The following is a 19201-nucleotide window of genomic DNA, read 5'->3' on the forward strand; positions in this document are numbered from 1 at the left end:
TAAAATGTCACATAAAATACGACACAATAAGCATAATTAATAATCACAAAATTTAAAATAAGTCGTACTTGAAATAAGGTGCCAATTTTAGCTAAAGACAACGACGATCGGTCAGACCAAGGGCCACGTTTTGGAAAGGTTAGATATGACTGGTGTTCAGGCCATTCAAAGAGTCTCTGACCAAGGGAGACTACATATAAAGTCTCATTCGGCTTCCATCTTTTCGAAACATAGATCTGTTGGAGACTGCATGCATAATCATATATTTGGGTTTTAGCTCTTTGAAAGCGATTTACAAATTGGGGTCCACCAGTGCTCTTCTACATCAGATTCTTTTGGGAAAACAGATTCCATCTGATTCAAAGGTTTAGAACCCAAGAATTTCAGCCCAAAAGAACCAATTTACAAAATTAACGATACTCATAATCTAACAGTCTTATTTACACGCAGCCAAGTAGACGGGAAAAAAAAAAAAAAAAAACCAAACCAACAAAATAAAAAATAAAAAACCCACAGACAAGCATCCATGCTGGCAACAAAAGTGTATAGAATAACAGGCAAGTAGCCCCTCACTAGACACAAACAAGCAAAGCACTCAATTCTGACGTTGGGTAGTTGAATCTACAATTGCAGTTACCCTCTTCTGTAGCTCTGGCTTGTTGGCTCCTACAAGCTTGTCAACTTGCTGTCCATCTCTGAGAAAGAAGAATGTTGGAGTGGCTTTGATATCCCACGAAGCACTAAATTCCTGCGACACTCAGCGAGAATATAATTGGCGTAATCTAGGATAAAAACACCCAGTTAAAAGCATTCTACCACACAGTTGAAATAATCGTCTTACCACTATTTCTTGGATGCTTGTTTTCTATCCTTTTAATAACAGATTTGTTGGGCATTTAAAAAATGTCATATAGTTACAGCCTTAGGCTAGATTTTCATGTTTTATGTCCAGAACTAAGGCTATTATACCAAGAGGAAGCTCCATCTTAATTGGCACTAGATATTCTTCTAAGTATACAGCAACAAAATGTCATTACTTACCGTTAGTTCTTCCACATCGATCAATAAGAACATGATGGATGGGTATTTCTCAGATAATTCACGGTAAAATGGCGCAACCATCTTACAAGGACCACACCATGTTGCACTGAAGTTTGCAATTACCTGTTGAACATATACATTCAATCAAATTTAAATTGAAAAAAATTAAAAACCATAAAAGAACAGTTGCAAAGAAAATCAAAGCAAACTTCCCCAGAAAAGTAGCAAATCAAGTGAGCCTAAATATTTAGTGCAAGCATATGAAAGAATAATTTCAGCAGAGGGAAGGAAACTGCAACAAGTGTTTGAATTTCAGAAAGATGCAGACAGATAGAACATGTGCATCTTTGATAGGGGTGCAACCCAACCTGAAAGATCGGTATTAACCTGAACGGAACAATGCCAGTTTGTTTCCCGACCCAAACCAACAGAACAAACGAATAGAATTCTGACCTTCTGTTTTGCTACAATTTTGGATACGAGATGCCCATTAAGTAATTAAACCTTTTTCTTATTTTTTTAATGTTTCTGACCAAACAAAAGTGTCATTAATTTCAAGTCCACTTGCTCTCGGTCATTATTAAATTTTACTTTGAAAGTCCGTATTGAGATTTCTCTAAAAACTAAGGTGGCCCATAAAAACTAACTAATCAATCAACCATCCAAGTATCCAATTAACAAAAAGCTCACAATTTAACCCAAAACAATTCAAACACAAAATTATCTAATATGGTATTTTGCCCAAATTACAAAACAAAACAAAAAGGATATGTAGTCAATGATATACAGTACATCAAATGCAGGTCTTAAAAAAGAATAAAAAACCTAAACATTTGAAACTTTTTCTTGACAAGCTGGTAGCTTCCTTTCTGATCGAATACATCAAAGTATATGTTCACCCCAACTTACCAATATTTATCTCTGAATTACCCAAAAAGATGTCCACTACAAACCAACCAAAAATCTAGCACCAAATTAACAAGATAATAGTCAAGCAGTGGACCACTCTCTGGGATCCATTCAGAAATCTAAGGCCATGTTCCCTCTCACTTTGTTGACCGCTCTCTGTCCTCTCTTTTTTCCCATTCTCGTTTCTGGTTTTTTCCATTATCCTTTCTTTTCATTCCTTCTTCCTGGGGTCTGGAGGTTATTGGCGGAATGAGTAACGCTTCAGATTATTGGCGGAAGCCAAATCGTTTGTCTTCTTCAGGAAGGGTGTTAATCTTTATCGAATCACTGAAAAAAGCAGGAAACTGTCAAAGTTTCTTTCTTAGCTCAACAGGGTGATGGTGACTTGGGTGGCTGAGAAGGTGGATGAATGTAGGATGGATATTGGAGATGAAAGGTTTTATAGGACAAAGAGGGATGGAAATCGTGTTTTGTTGATTCAGCAATGTTCCAACGCATATGGAAGATTTGTGGGATTGTCTGAACTTGGTAATGGCACAGGGAAGGGCATGATTGTTATTCCAGAAGGAAGGAAAAGGAGAGGATGGGCTGGCTTCATGGAAAAAATACGGCTTATGGCTGGAATTCATTCCTTTGTTTCCTCTAGTAAAAACAGAATTGGGGCCAGTCGTAGTGGAGTATCCCTGGACAGAAAAGGGGATGATGTTAATGAGGATTCTTCTCATAGAAGGGTCTCCTCTCCTCATGAAGGATCTTACATGCCGGCTTTGCTGAAGCCGGTGACAGCCCCGTCTACTTCGAAACATGGTGTCAGGGATGGTGTCATCAGGGTCAAAGGTCCCCTGAGGGTAGTTTTGAATGAAATGGTTAGTAATTCTGTTGATTTCCGGTCACGTTACACCTTTGGTGGAGGTGACGGTTGGTCTCCCAATGTGTTGCAGACGGTCAGAGTAGTTGAAAGGTCGCTCTGGGATGTTTGGGCTGAGTTGCTGCGGCTGAAGGATTATTCTGATAATTTGCTGAAGAAAGTGGACTTGGGTTTATCAAAAAAAAAAGTGAACTTGGGCTTGGAGCTTCTCATGGGCTTGAGTCGCAAGGTACCGGGCTGCTCTGGCAACAGGAATAATAGCAGGTCTCAGTTGGTGGGCTCTTCTCATGGGCCAAACGCAGTTAGGAGGTGGTCGCAACACAACCCAAGGCAACGGTCAATCCAGTGCCCCTGCCGCCGTTGCAGAAAGGACTGATGGACTCCAGCGACTCCTCTGAGGGAATTCCGGAGACCGGGATTTTCTTCAATAAAGTTCAGGAAGCTTCTCCCAAGGCTTGGGATGCCATTTCTTGTGTGAATAAACTCATTAGGGCTAGGCTCAGACTTCGACAGAGTCAGAATAGTGATCTCTAACCTCCGACTCCAACTTGGGTCGGAGGCCGTTTCGAGTTCCGACTCCGACTCCGAATTGGAGTGGATTTTGACTCCGATCGGAGTTGCTGGAGTCGGAGGTCAGAGCCCATTCAGAATTGGCCATTTTACTATAAGATCTCTAGAATTTTTATAGGTTTAAAGCAGGAGAGCGATGTGAGCAAAGTGTGGAGCATACAAATCATGATTAACAAAACAGAAGGCATCCAAACCTTAAAAACAAATCAAGAACAACATCGGTCACTAGCTCGGCCTCGATATAGAGAAACCCATCCCAAGGAACCTCAACATTGTTGTTTTCTCGCCTCTTTGTGCGGCTCGCTACGGTCGTTAACTTTGAGTTGTCAAGATGCTTCAGAAAAAAAAATAAAATAAAATAAAAAAAAAAATAAAAAAAAAAAGAGAGAAATGGCCGTTTCTAGGATTTCTTTTAGAATTGTGGCGTTGGAACTTGGGATATTTGAAAAGAGAATTAGGTGTTAAAACTTGGGATATTTGAAAAGAGATTCTGACAGCTCCACATGAAGAACTCATTACAAGAAAACCCATTACAAGAGATTCTGACAGCTCAAACCCATTAAAATATAAACTTTCAGAAACTATCCAAAACCTTTGAATGAGTGGCTGATATTGCGATCCAGTGATTTCATGTTTTTATCAATTCGACTTTGAATTCTAAACTCCGACTGTTTTTCACTCCCAACTCCACATTCCGACTATTTTTTACTCCCAACTCTGACTCCGACTCCGAACTCTGATTTTTCGGACTCTGATGGAGTTGGAGTGGGTGTTGGACAGAGTCGGAGTTACGGAGTTTTTGCCCAGCCCTAAAACTCATAGAGGGGTCGGATTCTCCTTCTACCTCTTCTCAGCAGTCCCTTTGTGGTACTGGAAAGGATGTGGAGGCGGAGGATGTTGAAGAAGGGGAGTGTAGTGTGGAAATGATGGATACAGCTCGCGGGTCTCCTGTGAAGTTTGTTTCTGGGGTTCTCAGTTCTCAGTCAGATCATTCTGACTTGCAGATGGTAATTGGTGATGCTGAAGATTCCATTATTGCCCTTCGTGGGCCAGAAGGGCTGGATGAGTTAGATGTAGATCCTAACCCTCTATATTCCATTCCTCCTGGGTTAGAATGGACAAACATTTCTTCTGATTGGGTGATTAGAAAGGTTGATGAAATCAAGGAATGTGTGGGGATTTCTTGTGAAGGATCTGAAGAACAGTTCAAAGCTCTCCTCATAGCCATTGAAGCAGGTCAACAATCTTTGGCTAGATCAGCCTCTAAAAAGGAAAGGGAATTGAAGAGATTATCTTGTTCCATCAACTATGATGTTAGTGAAGGGAGTGCACACAGATGCAAAGTTAAGTTGACGGCAGCTTTTAGCTTCTCATGAACCCTAAAATCATTTCATGAAATGTTCAGGGGTTGAAGAACTTTTGTAAGCGTCTCCGGGTGAAGAACTTAATTCGAAAATGGAAGGTGGATGTGATCTGTTTTCAAGAAACTAAATTGAAGTTTGTTGATCAAAATCTCATTCATAGCTTGTGGAGTTGTCCTTATGTGGGTTGGGCTGCTTTGGTCTCCAAAGGGACTTCGGACGGTATTGTAGTTATGTGGAATTGGTAGAAGAACTTGTGGGGGATTTTTCTATGGCTTGTCATTTCAAGAATGTGGAGGTGGTTTTGAGTGGGCTTTTGCAGGTGTATATGGCCCAAATTTGGATAGTAGTAGGAGTCTTTTGTGGGATAAGATGGTGGGATTTTGTGATTGTTGGGATTTTCCTTGGCGTTTTAGAGGGGACTTCAACACTATTCAATTTCCTAGTGATCACTTGGGACAATCTTATTTCTCTCCAGCGATGGCTAATTTTTCAGATCTCATTTTTGAGATGGATCTTATTGATTTATGTATGATTGGAGGGGATTTTACGTGGTCCAACAGGAGGCCATGGTCTAGGCTTAACAGATTCTTGGTTTCCTCTTCTTGGGAGTTTCATTTTCCTGATTTATGTCAGAAAAGGCTTCCAAGATTATGTTCAGATCATTTTCCCATTTTTTTGGATTGTGGGGGCATTAGTGGAGGGCACAGATATTTTAAATTTGAAACTATGTGGTTGAAGGATGAGGGTTTTGTGGATAGGGTGAGGATTTGGTGGTCGTCGTATCATTTTTCTGCTTCTCCAAGCTTTGTGCAGGCCGGAAAACTTAAAGCCTGTAAGAAAGACTTGATGAAATGGAATGTGGAAGTATTTGGGAATGTGGATAATCAGAGGGAAGCTTCTCTTTGATCAGTTGCAATCATTGGAGGATAGCGAGGTGCTGGGGGTATTTTCAGAGGAGAATAGGATGGAAAGGGCGAGGTGGTTGCTGAATTAGAAAAGATCTCACTCGGAGGAGATCTCTTGGAGGCAAAAATCACGAGCTCTTTGGCTGAAGGAAGCGACAAGTGCACTAACTTTTTCCATTGTATGGCTAACTCCCAACATAGAAACAATGCTATTAGGTTCTTCAATCAGGTGATAGTATTCTTTCAGATCCCTATGACTATTAAGGGTCGTATTATTAACTTTTATGAGAAGCTTTTTCAGGAGGAATACTTTTTTTTTTATAAGTAAGAAATTTCATTGATCAAACAACACTACACAAAGCCCATGTACACAGGAAGTATACAAAAGAGACACCTATTTACATTCTAGAAAGCTGATGGGCTGGATTTTGGGCATATTGACCAGCATTGTGCGGAGTAGTTGGAGAGAACATTTGATGAAGAGGAGGTTCTTTATGTGGTTAAAGGAATGGAGAGGGACAAAGCCCCGGGTCCGGACCCTTTTTCTATGGTGTTCTTCCAAGATTGTTGGGATGTTGTGAGAGAGGATGTCATGAAAGTTTTTATTGAGTTTCATGCGTACATGAAATTTGAGAAAAGCCTTAATGCTACTTGTATTGCCCTTATCCCTAAAAAGGTGGGAGCTGTGGAGATGAAAGATTTTCATCCCATCAATTTGGTCAACGGGGTCTACAAGATCATTTCGAAGGTTCTTGCCAACCGTTCGAGTGTGGTGATAGAGAAGATTATTTTGAAATCTCATAACGCATTCGTGGGGTAGACAAATCCTTGACTCGGTATTAATTGCTAATGAATGTTTAGATAGTAGAGTCACAGAGGGAGTCCCTAGCATTCTTGTTAAGTTGGACATGGAAAAGGCTTTCGATCATGTTCATTCGGAGTTTCTTTTGTATTTACTTGGAAGATATGGTTTTGGAGAGAAATGGTGTGTATGGATCAGACATTGCACTTCAATGGTCAGACTTTCGATTTTGGTGAATGGTTCTCCGGCTGATTTCTTTAATAGTTCTTGAGCTTTGAGGCAAGGGGATCCCTTGTCTCCTTTTTTCTTTATTCTTGTCATGGATGCTTTGAGTAGAATGATTAAAGCGACTGTTGATGGGAGCTTCTTGTCAGGTTTTTTGGTGGGTGGGGACTCTCTTGGTAGCCTAAAGGTCTCTCATCTCCTTTTTGCTGATGATTCCCTAATTTTCAGTGAGCCTAATCAAGATCATCTTCAATCTTTGAGAGCCCTCTTGTTTGGCCAACATTTTGGGTTGCAAGATCTCATCCCTCCCTATGAGATATCTAGGCCTTCCCTTGGGTGCTCCTTATAAATCTTCATCGATTTGGGATGGAGTAATCGAGAAAATAGAGAGAAGGTTGGTTGGTTGGAAAATGATTTATTTGTCTAAAGGGGGAAGAATTACTCTGATTAAAAGTAACATTGTCTAATCTTCCAACGTATTTTCTTTCCCTTTTCTCCTTTGCCTATTGGGGTGGCTTGGAGAATTGAGAGAATCTTCCATAATTTCTTGTGGGGTGGTCTTGGAGAAGATAGGAAGTTCCATTTAGTAAGTTGGGATATAAGTTTGTTCATCGGTTGGTTGTGGAGGATTGGGGATTTACAATTTGAGGCTTTTTAACAAAGCTCTCCTTGGAAAATGGCTTTGGAGGTATCATTTAGAGAGGGATGCATTATGGAGAAATATTATCAATGCTAAATACGGGAGGGCTTGGGGGAGTTGGCGTTCTAACGAAGTAAGAAGTGTGTATAGTGTGGGTTTGTGGAAATATATTCGGAATGGCTAGGGGGAATTTCTCAACCATTTTTCATTTAAGGAGGGTGGAGGAGATAGGATTCGGTTTTGGCATGATCTTTGGTGTGGGGACTTGGCTCTTAAGAATGCTTTCCCTTATCTCTTTAGGATTGTAAGGGACAAAGAAGCTACAGTCGCTGATTCTGTAATTTTTTCTAATAATATCCCTTGATGGAATGTGAGATTTATTAGAGATGTTCAAGATTGGGAAGCGCCTGTTGTTTCAATTTTTTCAATAGGCTGTGTGATGTGAAAATTGAGCAGGGAAGGGAGGACAGATTGCTGTGGAAACATGCCGGAAATTCCATTTTTACTGTCAGCTCTTATTATAATATGCTGACTTGCCATTGTGTCAACCAATTCCCTTGGAAGTGTATTTGGAGATCCAAGCTGCCTAGCAAAGTTGCTTTTTTCTGCTGGTTAGTGTCCCTTGGGAAGATATTGACAAAGGATAATTTGAGAAAGCGCAGTACATTCTGTTTCGACTGGTGCTATTTGTGTAAGAAAGATGATGAATCAGTTTATCATTTGTTTCTGCATTGTTTTTTTCATCGGTAATCAAAGAGTTTTATTCATAAAAATAGGCAAAGCCCAAGTACACAGGGAGTGTACATGAGAAGTACCTAACTAGAGTTTACATGTTTCTGCATTGTGCGGTGGATACACATTTTTTTTACAGGTAAACTTTGCCGAAACGTTTAAAACCAAATCATCTAAACCAAAAGAAAAGGAAAAAAACAAGTTTATATAAGAGCATGTGTGCATGCACATTACTCTGAATGCTAACATTCAAAACCAACCTAATTGGATATCAGAAGTGGCAAGATGGAAGATTAGCTAAATCAGCAACTCCCAAAGTGAACCATTTGACCAGTGTGTTCAATGCAAGTCTTATCTCAAAAGATTATCACTGAAATGTTTTACAAAGGTGCCAAATCAGTGGCATGATCTTGTTGACAACTTGATGCTTAAAATAAGAGAATGTAAGGAATGAAAGATAAGAAATTAAGATATACACAGCATGAAGGGGCATATCTAGTTTTAAACTCATGAAGTTTTCATAAGAGCATATACCTATAAAAAAAAACAGTTTTCATAAGAGCATGTGTTAAAATCAATTGCAGGGCATCCTAACTAAGTTTATTTAAAGACCTTTTGTTAATTAAGCATGACACAAGCTTCATTCTATTTGACAGATAGACATCCTATGGAACTTCCATGTCTAACGTGAGGATTAAACTGGTAGGCCTCTACGCTGAAAATCACAAGTGTTATGCAACACTCGGTAGCCAATATCCATTACTCTCTCATCTAGATTGAAGCAATAGACTGAACATTGTAGAGATGATACCTACGTCCAATTGCTTGATTCCAGACATAGAATCTTGTAATTATCACCAAATTCACGAATATAGTAATGTGTGACTCATGGGGAAATATTTAAATCAGTTCCGCAAAGAGACATGACATAAAAGACAATGAAACTCCATAAATCATTCCACGTGGTTCGCTCTTCCTGCCACAAAAAGAAGTGACGGATGCTTTACCTATAAAAAATAAAATAAAATTGATGGATACTTACAATCTTTCCATCCTTACTTGCTTCTGCCAACTTTTGATCCCAAGATTCTGTGGTGGTGATGAGGTGCACATTCCCACCAGCAAACTCGACATTCTTCACAGAATCATCTTCATCAGTTTGAGACTGCATGCATCATCAACATCATAACTTCCACGTATAATGACTTAGGTAAGAATGAAGAACATAGTAAATATATACAATAAACACTAGTCACTATGAGGCTCTGAAGGATCATAAGTATCACCAGGACTATTTAAGTAAACAATGTTTTATTCTATGCAGTAGATAAATATAATTTTTTTTATTGGCACCGGGTGTCTAGGAACAGTGTCCCGACTAATCCCGGGGGTGCACAGCAGTAGATAAATATAATGGCCTGCCATCTCAGATATATTTAAATGTCCATTAACCAACTTCTCAAATGTTACTCATCAAAAAAAATTAATCCATCAAATGTTACTTATCAAAAAAAAAAATCCAGCAAATTTTATATACAAATTGCTCCGAGTTACAATTTTTGTTTTGAAATCTTTCATATTGCAATCTTCTTAAAAAGTTGTTTGTTTGGTCTAAGCTTCAAAAAAGTAAGTTCAAAAGTTCTGATGCAGCTAGAAAAATGCTGCAATAATTAGATGCTTCTGTGAGACTGCAAATAAAGCCTAGTAGCTGATAAGTGAAGAATCCCAGCAACGGAACAATTTTGCAGGCAAAATATTCTCTCTTCTCAGATTTTCATCTGAACACATAACGAATATAAGTGTAACTTATATTTAGTGCTCCTAGTGTAACGACCCAAGGAAAGCACAAGTCACATCTGGTTTTATACTCCGAAAGGAGTAATCAATGCTATCATGGGAACTTTTTGGCATCATTAAAAATCCCAATTCCATTTAGAAAAGAACCAATAAATTCGGTACTCATGCACCTTATCCTACTCATTCATATCAATCACACTTCTCAAATACAATGTGGGATTTAGGGGGACGTTATAATCTACCCCGCTAAAACACACACCCCAGTTCATGGATATGAAATTGAGACTCTGATAAGGGTAGTTATCCAGATTAATTACATTTCAAGTCCCAAAAACATGGACTGATTACTAAACCTGGCATAACTACCCCTATTAACTGGTTCTTTGAGGAAGTTTGACCAGCTGGCTGCATCAGTCTCAAGCTGAGACTTTGATACTACAAGAGGTATTATTAATTTTTGGGTAGATTTCCCTTACACAGAGATTCAATTGGCATAGTAAAGCGCACTCAGGATTTTTCTAACAATATTCACCAAGTTGATCGTCTTGTTGATGGGAAATTGTTGGGATTGTATAAGGTTTCTCTTAAGTAATTCATTAGCATGCACTAGTCTACAGGCTTGTCCCAATCCTACTACTTAGATGTTTACTCCTCATGGGAGGGCTTGACGGGCCCTCCTTAGTGAGGTTCCATGTTGTGCTTAAATAGGCACCCTGAGGATCAATACATGAAGGCTTCATCTAAATGCAGCCGACAGAACACGAAATTAGCAGTGCAACTCAACCCAAAAGAGGATACCAATTCTCAAAACCTTACACTTGAAAACTTTACCTAATCTAAAACAATAATAGGAAAGAGCTTATGCAAAACCCACATGGACACAACTTGGCATAATTTGAAGTTCTCAACTGTGCAAATCAGTGAGACAAATCCAGTTCTGCTAGATGACTCCATAATCAACATTTTGCATTACCAAGGATATCAGGATGACATCTTTTCATGAACTAATTCAATATTTTATGGCTCCCACATTCTAAATTTACTTAACAAAAAAAAAAGCAGGTCCGAATCAAGGGAAAAAAAGGAAAGACAAGAAAACAATTAATCTGACATCAAAATAATTTATACTATAAGAAGACAAAATATTGGAGAAGATCTTCCTTCTTCCTCTTTCCTCTTTCTTTCTTTCTTTTTTCTTGCATGAAATTTTGTAGAATAACTTGACAGGAGCTTTAAAAAACACATACCTTACCGAAGCAAAGTCCCATGTTAAAAATCAAAACTGCTAAACTTAAATGGAAGAAGTCCAGCAGCACCTGAAAGTTAAACAATCCATTAGTTTAACAAGAGAATATGCATACGGCATGCCAAAAAGTTCATCGAAGTCAAAGAAAATCCATGAACTTAAAATTGATGTCTGTGATAAGTAAATTGAAAACAATTACATAACAGGCCGCTAATCCACCCCCACCCCCCCAATAAAAAAACAAAAGAAGAAAGAGGAGAAAGAAAGAAATTCGATAGTCCAAAAAGCTTTACTAGAAGTTTTTTTAAAGTTCAAAGTGGGTATTCTAGTTGAGAAGCCAATTTCACAAGATAAAATTGTAATGCAGGGATTGTATACCGACACTACAGCCATGCATTTGTATCGTGAAATAAAAACATAGAAACATCGAAATTTCTTCTCTTCTAAGTATCTGAAAAACAAGGTGGGCTATAATTTGCAACAAACGTCAAACAGAAAATCATGTACATCGGTGGACTATGAAGAAGAAAAAGCAACATCAACAAAGATTTTAATTCATAATCCCAGAAAGGAAACATAGTAAATAGCCAACATTGCACAAGAGAGATTGAATTGAACCTCTGGATGACAAAGGAAAAGAAGTTGGCGCCTTGAAGACAAAATCTAATTTATCATAGTCCCTACAAGAAAACCTTCATATTAAACGAAAAAGAAAAAGAAACAGATATCCAAGAAAACAGCCAAAATATGTAAATCTAAAAGATGAAAAGCAAAGAAAAGCCATTTTACCTTCAGATTGAGATAGATTAGAAGCGCCAATCAATCCATCATTACAAAATGAGGTATTTGGATTGACTTTATAATACGAATCAAAATCCTAGAACCTGGGATTGACCTAGAAAGCTAGAGGAAGTGGACGACTGTTTCTAATTTGAGAAATCGGGAATATCTCGAGGAACCGTCTGTGTTGATAAGGGTATTTCTCCTTCGGGAAATTGTCACCAGATGTTATCTGGTTTTTTGCGTTGCAAAGTAGAAATTTCCCCCTCGTCAAAATGATGCGAGACAGATTATCTCAAAAATACCCTTACAGAAAAAATAAAAATTATATATATATATATATATATATTATATATTTATACGTTTAAACAAATGTATTGGACTTTTTTCCATTTTCTTGATCTTTTAAATATACTAAACATTTTTGTACAAATATTATAATTTCATGCTTTGGGTTATAAATTATTGAAAGCAACTTTTATATAGAAGTACACACCATCGAATTAATATATAATTTGTTAGAGCATTCTAGCCATTGTCAAGTTTAAATTTTGGCAAGAACTTTAAGTTGTAGCTATAGTCAAAACTTTTAGCTAAATTAATCTATATTGGACTAGACATTTTAAAATTAAAATAGTAATATAATTTTATATATTTTAATAATATTATATAATTTTTTTTAATATTTTACAAATACACTTCATATATTTCTTCAAACTGGATTCAACCACCAGATGCCACAAAACCTAGGCAAAATATATTACATATTGTTGAAAAATGAAATAGAATAAAATAGAAATAACGGACTATTTACCCAAATTGAAATGGAGAATATAGACTTTAAATTAATTAGATAATATAGACATTAGAATAATGTATAGCTTTTTAAAATAGATGTAAGATATTACAAAATAGAAAGGGCATGAAAATCATTTATGTATATAATATATGATGGGTCAAAAATTTCAAAACCCACGCACCTGATATAAGATTAAAATATTACTTTAGTGAGTGAATAATGTCTAGCCAAAGATGACTAGGGAGCTTAATTTACTGTAGCTCATATGTTGAGTTTTAGTAGTTTGGCTAGTCTAATGTAGATGATTTTACTCATACCTAGCCAAAGTATGAAGATGCATTGGCATTTAACTAGTCTAATCCCAATACTCTTATTGTTATTTTTTTTATTTTAATGATTAAATATGTGTATTTAAATAAAATAATAAAAATAACAAATTACGTATTAATTAAATAAAAAGTATATAATATAACATTTTTTTTATAGAATTTCTATCCTCGCATATCTCTCCTTAAATTATAAAAACAACTTTTCTATATACAATTGCTGGGGGTAACCCTCGCGGCATCGGCTGACATGTCAGGCGATATTAAACAAAAAAAAAAAAAAGAAGAAAGAAAACGGACGAAAGACGACATAAAAAAAAAAAAAAAAAGGAAGTAGCTCAAGTTGTTAGTGATTTTCTGTTCAACAATTTATACATGCATTCTTAGCACCATCTCAGCAGCTCTGATGCATTTACACCGCTTCTTCCTTGATACAACCAAACCAACAATAAGTTTCTAACACTCTATATACAACGAACTCTACAGAACTCTAACCTTTACAACTATCTTTGAAATCATAAAGCTTAACTTGGTTCCAAGTGAAAATTTAGATTTCAGAAGAAGAAGAGATTGCGTCTAGGTCTGGAAGAAAAACTCTGCCATTTTGGGTTTGGAAGAAAGAAGAGATCGTTGTCATCTTCGGGTCTAGAAGATCTTCAGGGCTTTGCAGGAAATCATAAAACTTAACCTGGTTCCATCGTTGTGAGGATGCTTGGGTTGCTGAGATTGGAGGTGGATCTGGTTTCTTCATTTTGAGATGCTTTGCAATTTCAGAGTGAGTAAGAGGTGTGGATAGCATATGTTGGATCATATCCAAGAGACACAAGTGTGAAGTGAAGTCATACTGTAAGGTTTTAACTTTACTCACAAATTCGTTATTTCCTTGGAACAACATTTGGACTATGAAGGCCCCTTTGACTATGGCTTTCTTTGTACTTAGACAGTGGCATTGGGTAAGATTTTGATTAACTTCTTTATTGTGAAGTTGCAAGAAAGTTGTTTTGGTGTTAATTGTGTTATGCCAGGTGAGCTGGGGGAGGATAGCAAGTGTTTGGCAATTTTTTGGTAATGTAGAGGTTGGCTCCTTTATGCTTGATATGGTGTATTTGGCCAGAGCAGAATGCATGGACTGGTAGGATAAGGATGCCTTCATACTCATAAAATGCCCTGTAACTACAATGGTAAAACACCAAATACCACCTACCTCTGCTAGTGAGTCCAAGGTCTTCTATTTGAAGATGAAAGGGGATTACCATCGCTACTTGGCCGAGTTCAAGTCCGAGAATGAGAGGAAAGCCGCTGCTAAGGATACCATGCTCGCGTACAAGGCTGCTCTGTATTCAAGCTGTAATGAACGACGTCATTCAATTTTTTTGCCACGTAGGACGCGATGCCGATGGGGTGCCCAGGCCTGTTGTCTATAGACTTTTTCTTATAAAAAAATATGAAACTTGGCGCACGCCAACACACCACCCAATCACCGTGTCCTGCGATAAGAATTATCATTTACGTTCTCTCTCTTATTTTGTCACGAGTTTCATACTCTTACACTCAACAATATGAAACGGAAAGTCAATATCAATAGCTTTGAAATGGGCTATTACATAACATTATTCTTAATAATTGAATCTTTTGTTTTTTAAGTTTATAATATACTTAACTTATTTTAAATGTCTAAGAGGCTAAATTATTTTCTTTTTAGAAATGATATTTACAGTTGTAGAATTTGTAAGCTCCACGCATTCCTTTTGAAAAAAATGATTAAATTTGGAATCCACATAAAAAATTAATTTTGATGGTGAATCCTCACTTTTTTTCAAAATAGGTGCTCGAGACTTATACACTCTAAATCTATATCTAGCATTACTCAATACCTAAAAGCTAAATGATACAAATAATGATGAAATATGTCAATTAAAAGGTGAACGACATGAATCTATGCCTTATTTATTATCCTTTGTTTTCCTTTATTTTCTCATATTTATAATTATTAAGCTCCTTCATCTCCATAATCTTTGGGCTATTTGACAACCATCTCTGGACAAATTCAAAATCCCCCATCAACTAGGGGTGGGTAGTCGGGGCCCTGCCCCCACCAGCCTTCAAATGTTGGGGTGTGGGCCACCAGCACTTGAGAACCCATGCGAGGATAGGGCTCGAACTGGGCACTAGCCCGCCCACATTGAGCCCTGTCTATTCATATATATATATATATATATATATATATTTATTAAAAAATTATATTCTTTAGTAAAACGACGTCGTTTTGAAGGTTTTGGTATTTGGCTGAGTACTATATAAAGAAAAAAAAAATCCTAAATCTCATTCTAAAATATCCTCTCCTCTTTTCTCTCTCTCCCTCCGTCATTCTATCCTCTCATTTTCTACTTTTCCTCCATTTTTTCTTCTTGAAGCTTATGACTATGAGACACCCAAGGGCCATGGCGTTGCTGTGGGCTTGAGGCCAGGAATGGTCATGGGTTTGTGAAGAGACATACGGCCATTCGTGGTTGTGGTCTTGCCGGAGCAGATTGTTTCAATTTTTTTTAGATGATTTTTGTTATCTGTGTTTGTAGCTTCATGGATTTGTTGTTGGATGATGTATTTGTGGATTTGTTGTTGTTTTTCGGTTGGTTTTAGATTGTTTTATTATTTTTCGATTAGTAATTGTCGTGGGTGGGCGGGATGGGGCGGATGACCGTGGGGGACAATCCGGCATGTGGACAATCTACAAATAAAATCAACTACAAGTAAAACCAGAAGACATTCCTAAGATGGCGTTTCGCACACATGAAGGACACTGCGAGTTCCTAGTTATGCCATTTAGCCTAACAAACACCCCATCAACATTTCAGAGCTTAATGAACCTAGTTTTTAAACCTTACTTAAGAAAGTTCATTTTGGTTTTTTTTTCTTTTTTATGATATTCTTATTTACAGCAAAGATGAGGCAACTCACTTGGGCCATCTAAAAACCACTTTTGACACCTTAAGGGGTAATCAACTTTATGTTAAAATGAGCAAGTGCAGTTTTGGTTGTGAAGAAGTGTTGTATTTGAGATTCCTTATTTCTAGACAAGGGGTACGTGCATATCCAGAAAAATTAAAAGCAATGTTGGATTCGCCCATCCCTAAATCCGTTAAGGCCCTAAGAGGTTTCCTTGGGTTGACGGGGGTACTATCATAAATTCATTCAGGGGTATGGGGCTATCATTGTCAAATTAACTGATTTGTTAAAAAATGACAGCTTCACATGGGGTAAGGAGGCCTAATCTGCCTTTGAAGCTTTAAAGAGGGCTGTTACATAACCACCCGTGCTAGCATTGCCTGATTTTCAGTCTCTTTTCGTTATCGAGTGTGATACCTCGGGGGAGACTATTGGTGCGATGTTAATGCAATGTGGGAGGCCGATAGTTTTTTCAGCAAGGCTTTAAAAGGAAGGGTTCTAACAATGTCGACATATGAAAAGGAGTTGTTTACACTAGTTTCAGCTGTGCAAAAATGGTGGCCTTATTTGTCAAGGTAGACTTTTGTGGTCAAAACAGACCACCAAAGTCTAAAATTTTTGCTAGATCAAAGAATAGACATTAACATGCAGCAGAAATGGATTTCCAACTTGATGGGTTACGACTTCCTAATTCAATATAAAAAGGGGAAGGACAACGTTGTGGCCGATGCTTTTTCCCGAGAAGAAGGGGATGAGGAAGTAAGAGTGGCTATGCTATCACTACCAAGTTGGGATTGGGTCACGGAAATTCAAGGATTTATATGGGGCAGACCCAATGACACAGGAGTTGTTACATAAATGATAAAATGATGACTTGAGCAGCCCCTATGCAGTTGGAAATGGAATCAATTTTTACAAAAGCAAGTGTATATTCCAACAGACCAAGCATTTATTAACAAGTTGTTGGGCTTGTTACATAGCAGCCCCATGGGGGGCACTTGGGTTTTGACAAGACCATTCACAGATTGCAAAGGGAGTTTCATTGGCCAGGTATGAAAACTGATGTAAAAAATTTTTTGAAGGCTTGTGATGTGTGTCAAGTGGTAAAAGTGGATAATACCCTTCCTAGTGGGCTTTTACACCCCCTACCCATACCCTCTCGACCATGGGCTGAAATTACAATGAACTTCGTAGAAGGCTTACCAACCTTAGGGAGGTTCAATACATTGTGGGTCACAATTGATAGGTTTACAAAGTATGCACATTTTGTGCCCTTGACCCATCCCCATACGGCTAAGGTGGTGGCCCAACTATTCCTAAAGCACATTTTTAAATTATATGGGATGCCTACCTCAATTGTATCAGACAGGGATCCCACATTTACAAGTGAGTTCTGGACTGAAGTCTTTACTTTACAGGGTGTTCAATTAGCCTTCAATACTGCCTATCATCCTCAAACAGATGAGCAAACCGAGGCTGTTAACAAGTGGGTGGAGAATTATTTGAGGAGCTATGTCTCAGACAGGCCTAAGGAGTGGGCACAATGGGTTGAACTTGCGGAATGGTGTTATAATTCCAGTCAACATGCATCTATAAAGATTTTCCCTTTTGAAACTCTATATGGTTATGCATCCCCTCAACTAAGACATTACATCAAAGGCACGACAAGAGCTGAAGAAGTGGATCTTACCTTGCAAAACTGAGAGCAACTATAGCACCTGTTGAAGCAAAATTTGGTCAAGACCCAAGATAGGATGAAAAAATACACTGACAAAAACAGAAGGAGAGACATTACCGAGAAGGAGACTAGGTCTTCTTGAGGCTGCAGCCATACTGACAATCTTCACTCAGCCGAAGGCAAAACCTCAAGCTTTCACCCCAGTTTTTGGACCCTACCAGATAGAACAAAAAATTGGTGACGTTGCATATCGGTTGAAATTACCCCCTTCCATCCAGATCCATAATGTGTTTCATGTTTCTCAATTGAAACCGCAAGTGGGTTAGCACATTAGCCCCATTACGACACTACCACCAGTGGATAAAAATAGAAGCTTGAAGCCAAAACCGAAAGAAGTATTGAATCGAAGAATGAGAAAGATGAAAAACAAACCTCTCGTGGAGTTGTTGAGCAGAAGATGCTTCATGGGAACCATCTCATGTTCTTTGTTCTGATTTTCCCCGCCTTGTGGGCAAGGTTTTCTGATGGGAAAGGGAGTTGTTACACAGTGCCTACAGGAAGAGGGACAAAGGCTTATGTTCTCTTGAAAGAGTAACCCTAAGTTTTCTTGTCTAAAGGAGATGCATATCGGGAAGGCCATGAGCCATGGGCTGTGTAGATAAAAGGCTAAAGGAAGGGAGTGGGATTGTGGACCTGGGTCGTGGACCATTAGTCAACAAGCCTTATTACAAGTTTAGTTAAACTTTAAGTGGCCTTGGGCCCATTTGTAATAAGGACAATATAGTAATTTCATTTTACTAGTATATGGGTCTGTTGTGGGGAGTGGGGAGTTCATTCTGGAATATTCTACTGTTCACGTTACTTTGGAGGAGCTTCCCCTCGAAGAAAGCATTATCCCTGTTATTTGCAGATTTGATTCAATACACTTTTACTATCCATTATACAAATATGTTTCTCTATCATCTATTCTGTTACAAGTGGTATCAAAGCTTAAATCTGTGTGAGCGCCGGGACGCCGTGGACGTCGGTTGCGGAGCGTGGTGGTTGTTATGATCGCACATCGACTAAGTATGGGATTAGGTTGTGGTTTATAAGCTCTTAAGCATCCTTTCCTTGCAAGCCGGTTTTTAAGGGTAAGTTCTACCTAGTGGGTTTATAACAAATGCTATCAGAGCCACCCTACATCTAAGGCCATGTTGCGACAGTTGCAATTGTGCAGCATAGGGGTGATGTCGGTATGGCAGTGTTCGTCCGGGGCTAGGAAAGATCTAGCGCACAGCCAGCCCTTGTGAGCACCGGGACCACTGTGAACATCGGCTGCGAAGCGTGGTTGTTGTTAAGATCCCACATCGACTAAGCATATGATTGGTTGGTGGTTTATAAGCCCCTAAGCATCCTTCCCTTGAAACTCGATTTTCAAGGGTGAGTTCTACCTAGTGGGTTCATAACAAATGGTATCAAAGCCACCCCACGACTAAGACCATGTTTCAACGGTTGCAATCGTGTGGCACGGGGGTTGATGCCGGCATGACAGTGTTCGTCTGGAGCTAAGAAAAACCTAGCACACAGCCAG

The 19201-nt window shown here is 38.4% G+C and overlaps 2 protein-coding genes across 3 annotated transcripts; one reads left to right on the top strand and one right to left on the bottom strand.

The window, feature by feature from the left end:
* Positions 1–333: 333 nt before the first annotated feature.
* Positions 334–12177, bottom strand: LOC121265771 (thioredoxin H-type). 2 transcript variants are annotated; one of them, XM_041169442.1, is made up of 6 exons: positions 11889–12177; positions 11718–11779; positions 11101–11169; positions 9099–9221; positions 1042–1164; positions 334–748 (listed from the first exon to the last, which is right to left on the bottom strand). In XM_041169442.1, exons 3-6 carry the CDS (start codon positions 11119–11121, stop codon positions 596–598), a joined length of 420 nt encoding a protein of 139 aa, XP_041025376.1. In that variant the 5' UTR covers positions 11122–11169; positions 11718–11779; positions 11889–12177; the 3' UTR covers positions 334–595. The 2 variants fall into 2 exon arrangements, with proteins under 2 accessions (XP_041025376.1, XP_041025377.1); XM_041169443.1 differs by lacking the exon at positions 11718–11779 and having other exon boundaries at positions 11889–12158.
* Positions 12178–14182: 2005 nt separating this feature from the next.
* LOC121265938 (14-3-3-like protein GF14 lambda) lies at positions 14183–17653 on the top strand. The gene is made up of 3 exons (XM_041169594.1): positions 14183–14351; positions 15419–15477; positions 17369–17653. The coding sequence occupies exons 1-3, from the start codon at positions 14183–14185 to the stop codon at positions 17651–17653; spliced, it is 513 nt and encodes a 170-aa protein (XP_041025528.1).
* The last annotated feature ends 1548 nt before the right edge of the window (positions 17654–19201 follow it).

The sequence above is a fragment of the Juglans microcarpa x Juglans regia genome, chromosome 5D (genome assembly GCF_004785595.1).
Source record: "Juglans microcarpa x Juglans regia isolate MS1-56 chromosome 5D, Jm3101_v1.0, whole genome shotgun sequence".
NCBI classification, from domain to species: Eukaryota; Viridiplantae; Streptophyta; class Magnoliopsida; order Fagales; family Juglandaceae; genus Juglans; species Juglans microcarpa x Juglans regia.

Coding starts and splice junctions, on each gene's coding strand:
- LOC121265938 (XM_041169594.1), top strand. CDS start 14,183: ATGGTAAAACACCAAATACCACCTACCTCTGCTAGTGAGTCCAAGGTC. Junction 14,352..15,418: donor GGCTGCTCTGTATTCAAGCT/GTAATGAACGAC, acceptor TTCTTCTTGAAG/CTTATGACTATGAGACACCC. Junction 15,478..17,368: donor TGGGCTTGAGGCCAGGAATG/GTCATGGGTTTG, acceptor TTTACTTTACAG/GGTGTTCAATTAGCCTTCAA.
- LOC121265771 (XM_041169442.1), bottom strand. CDS start 11,121: ATGGGACTTTGCTTCGGTAAG. Junction 1,165..9,098: donor CAAGTAAGGATGGAAAGATT/GTAAGTATCCAT, acceptor TATGTTCAACAG/GTAATTGCAAACTTCAGTGC. Junction 749..1,041: donor TCGATGTGGAAGAACTAACG/GTAAGTAATGAC, acceptor TGAGTGTCGCAG/GAATTTAGTGCTTCGTGGGA.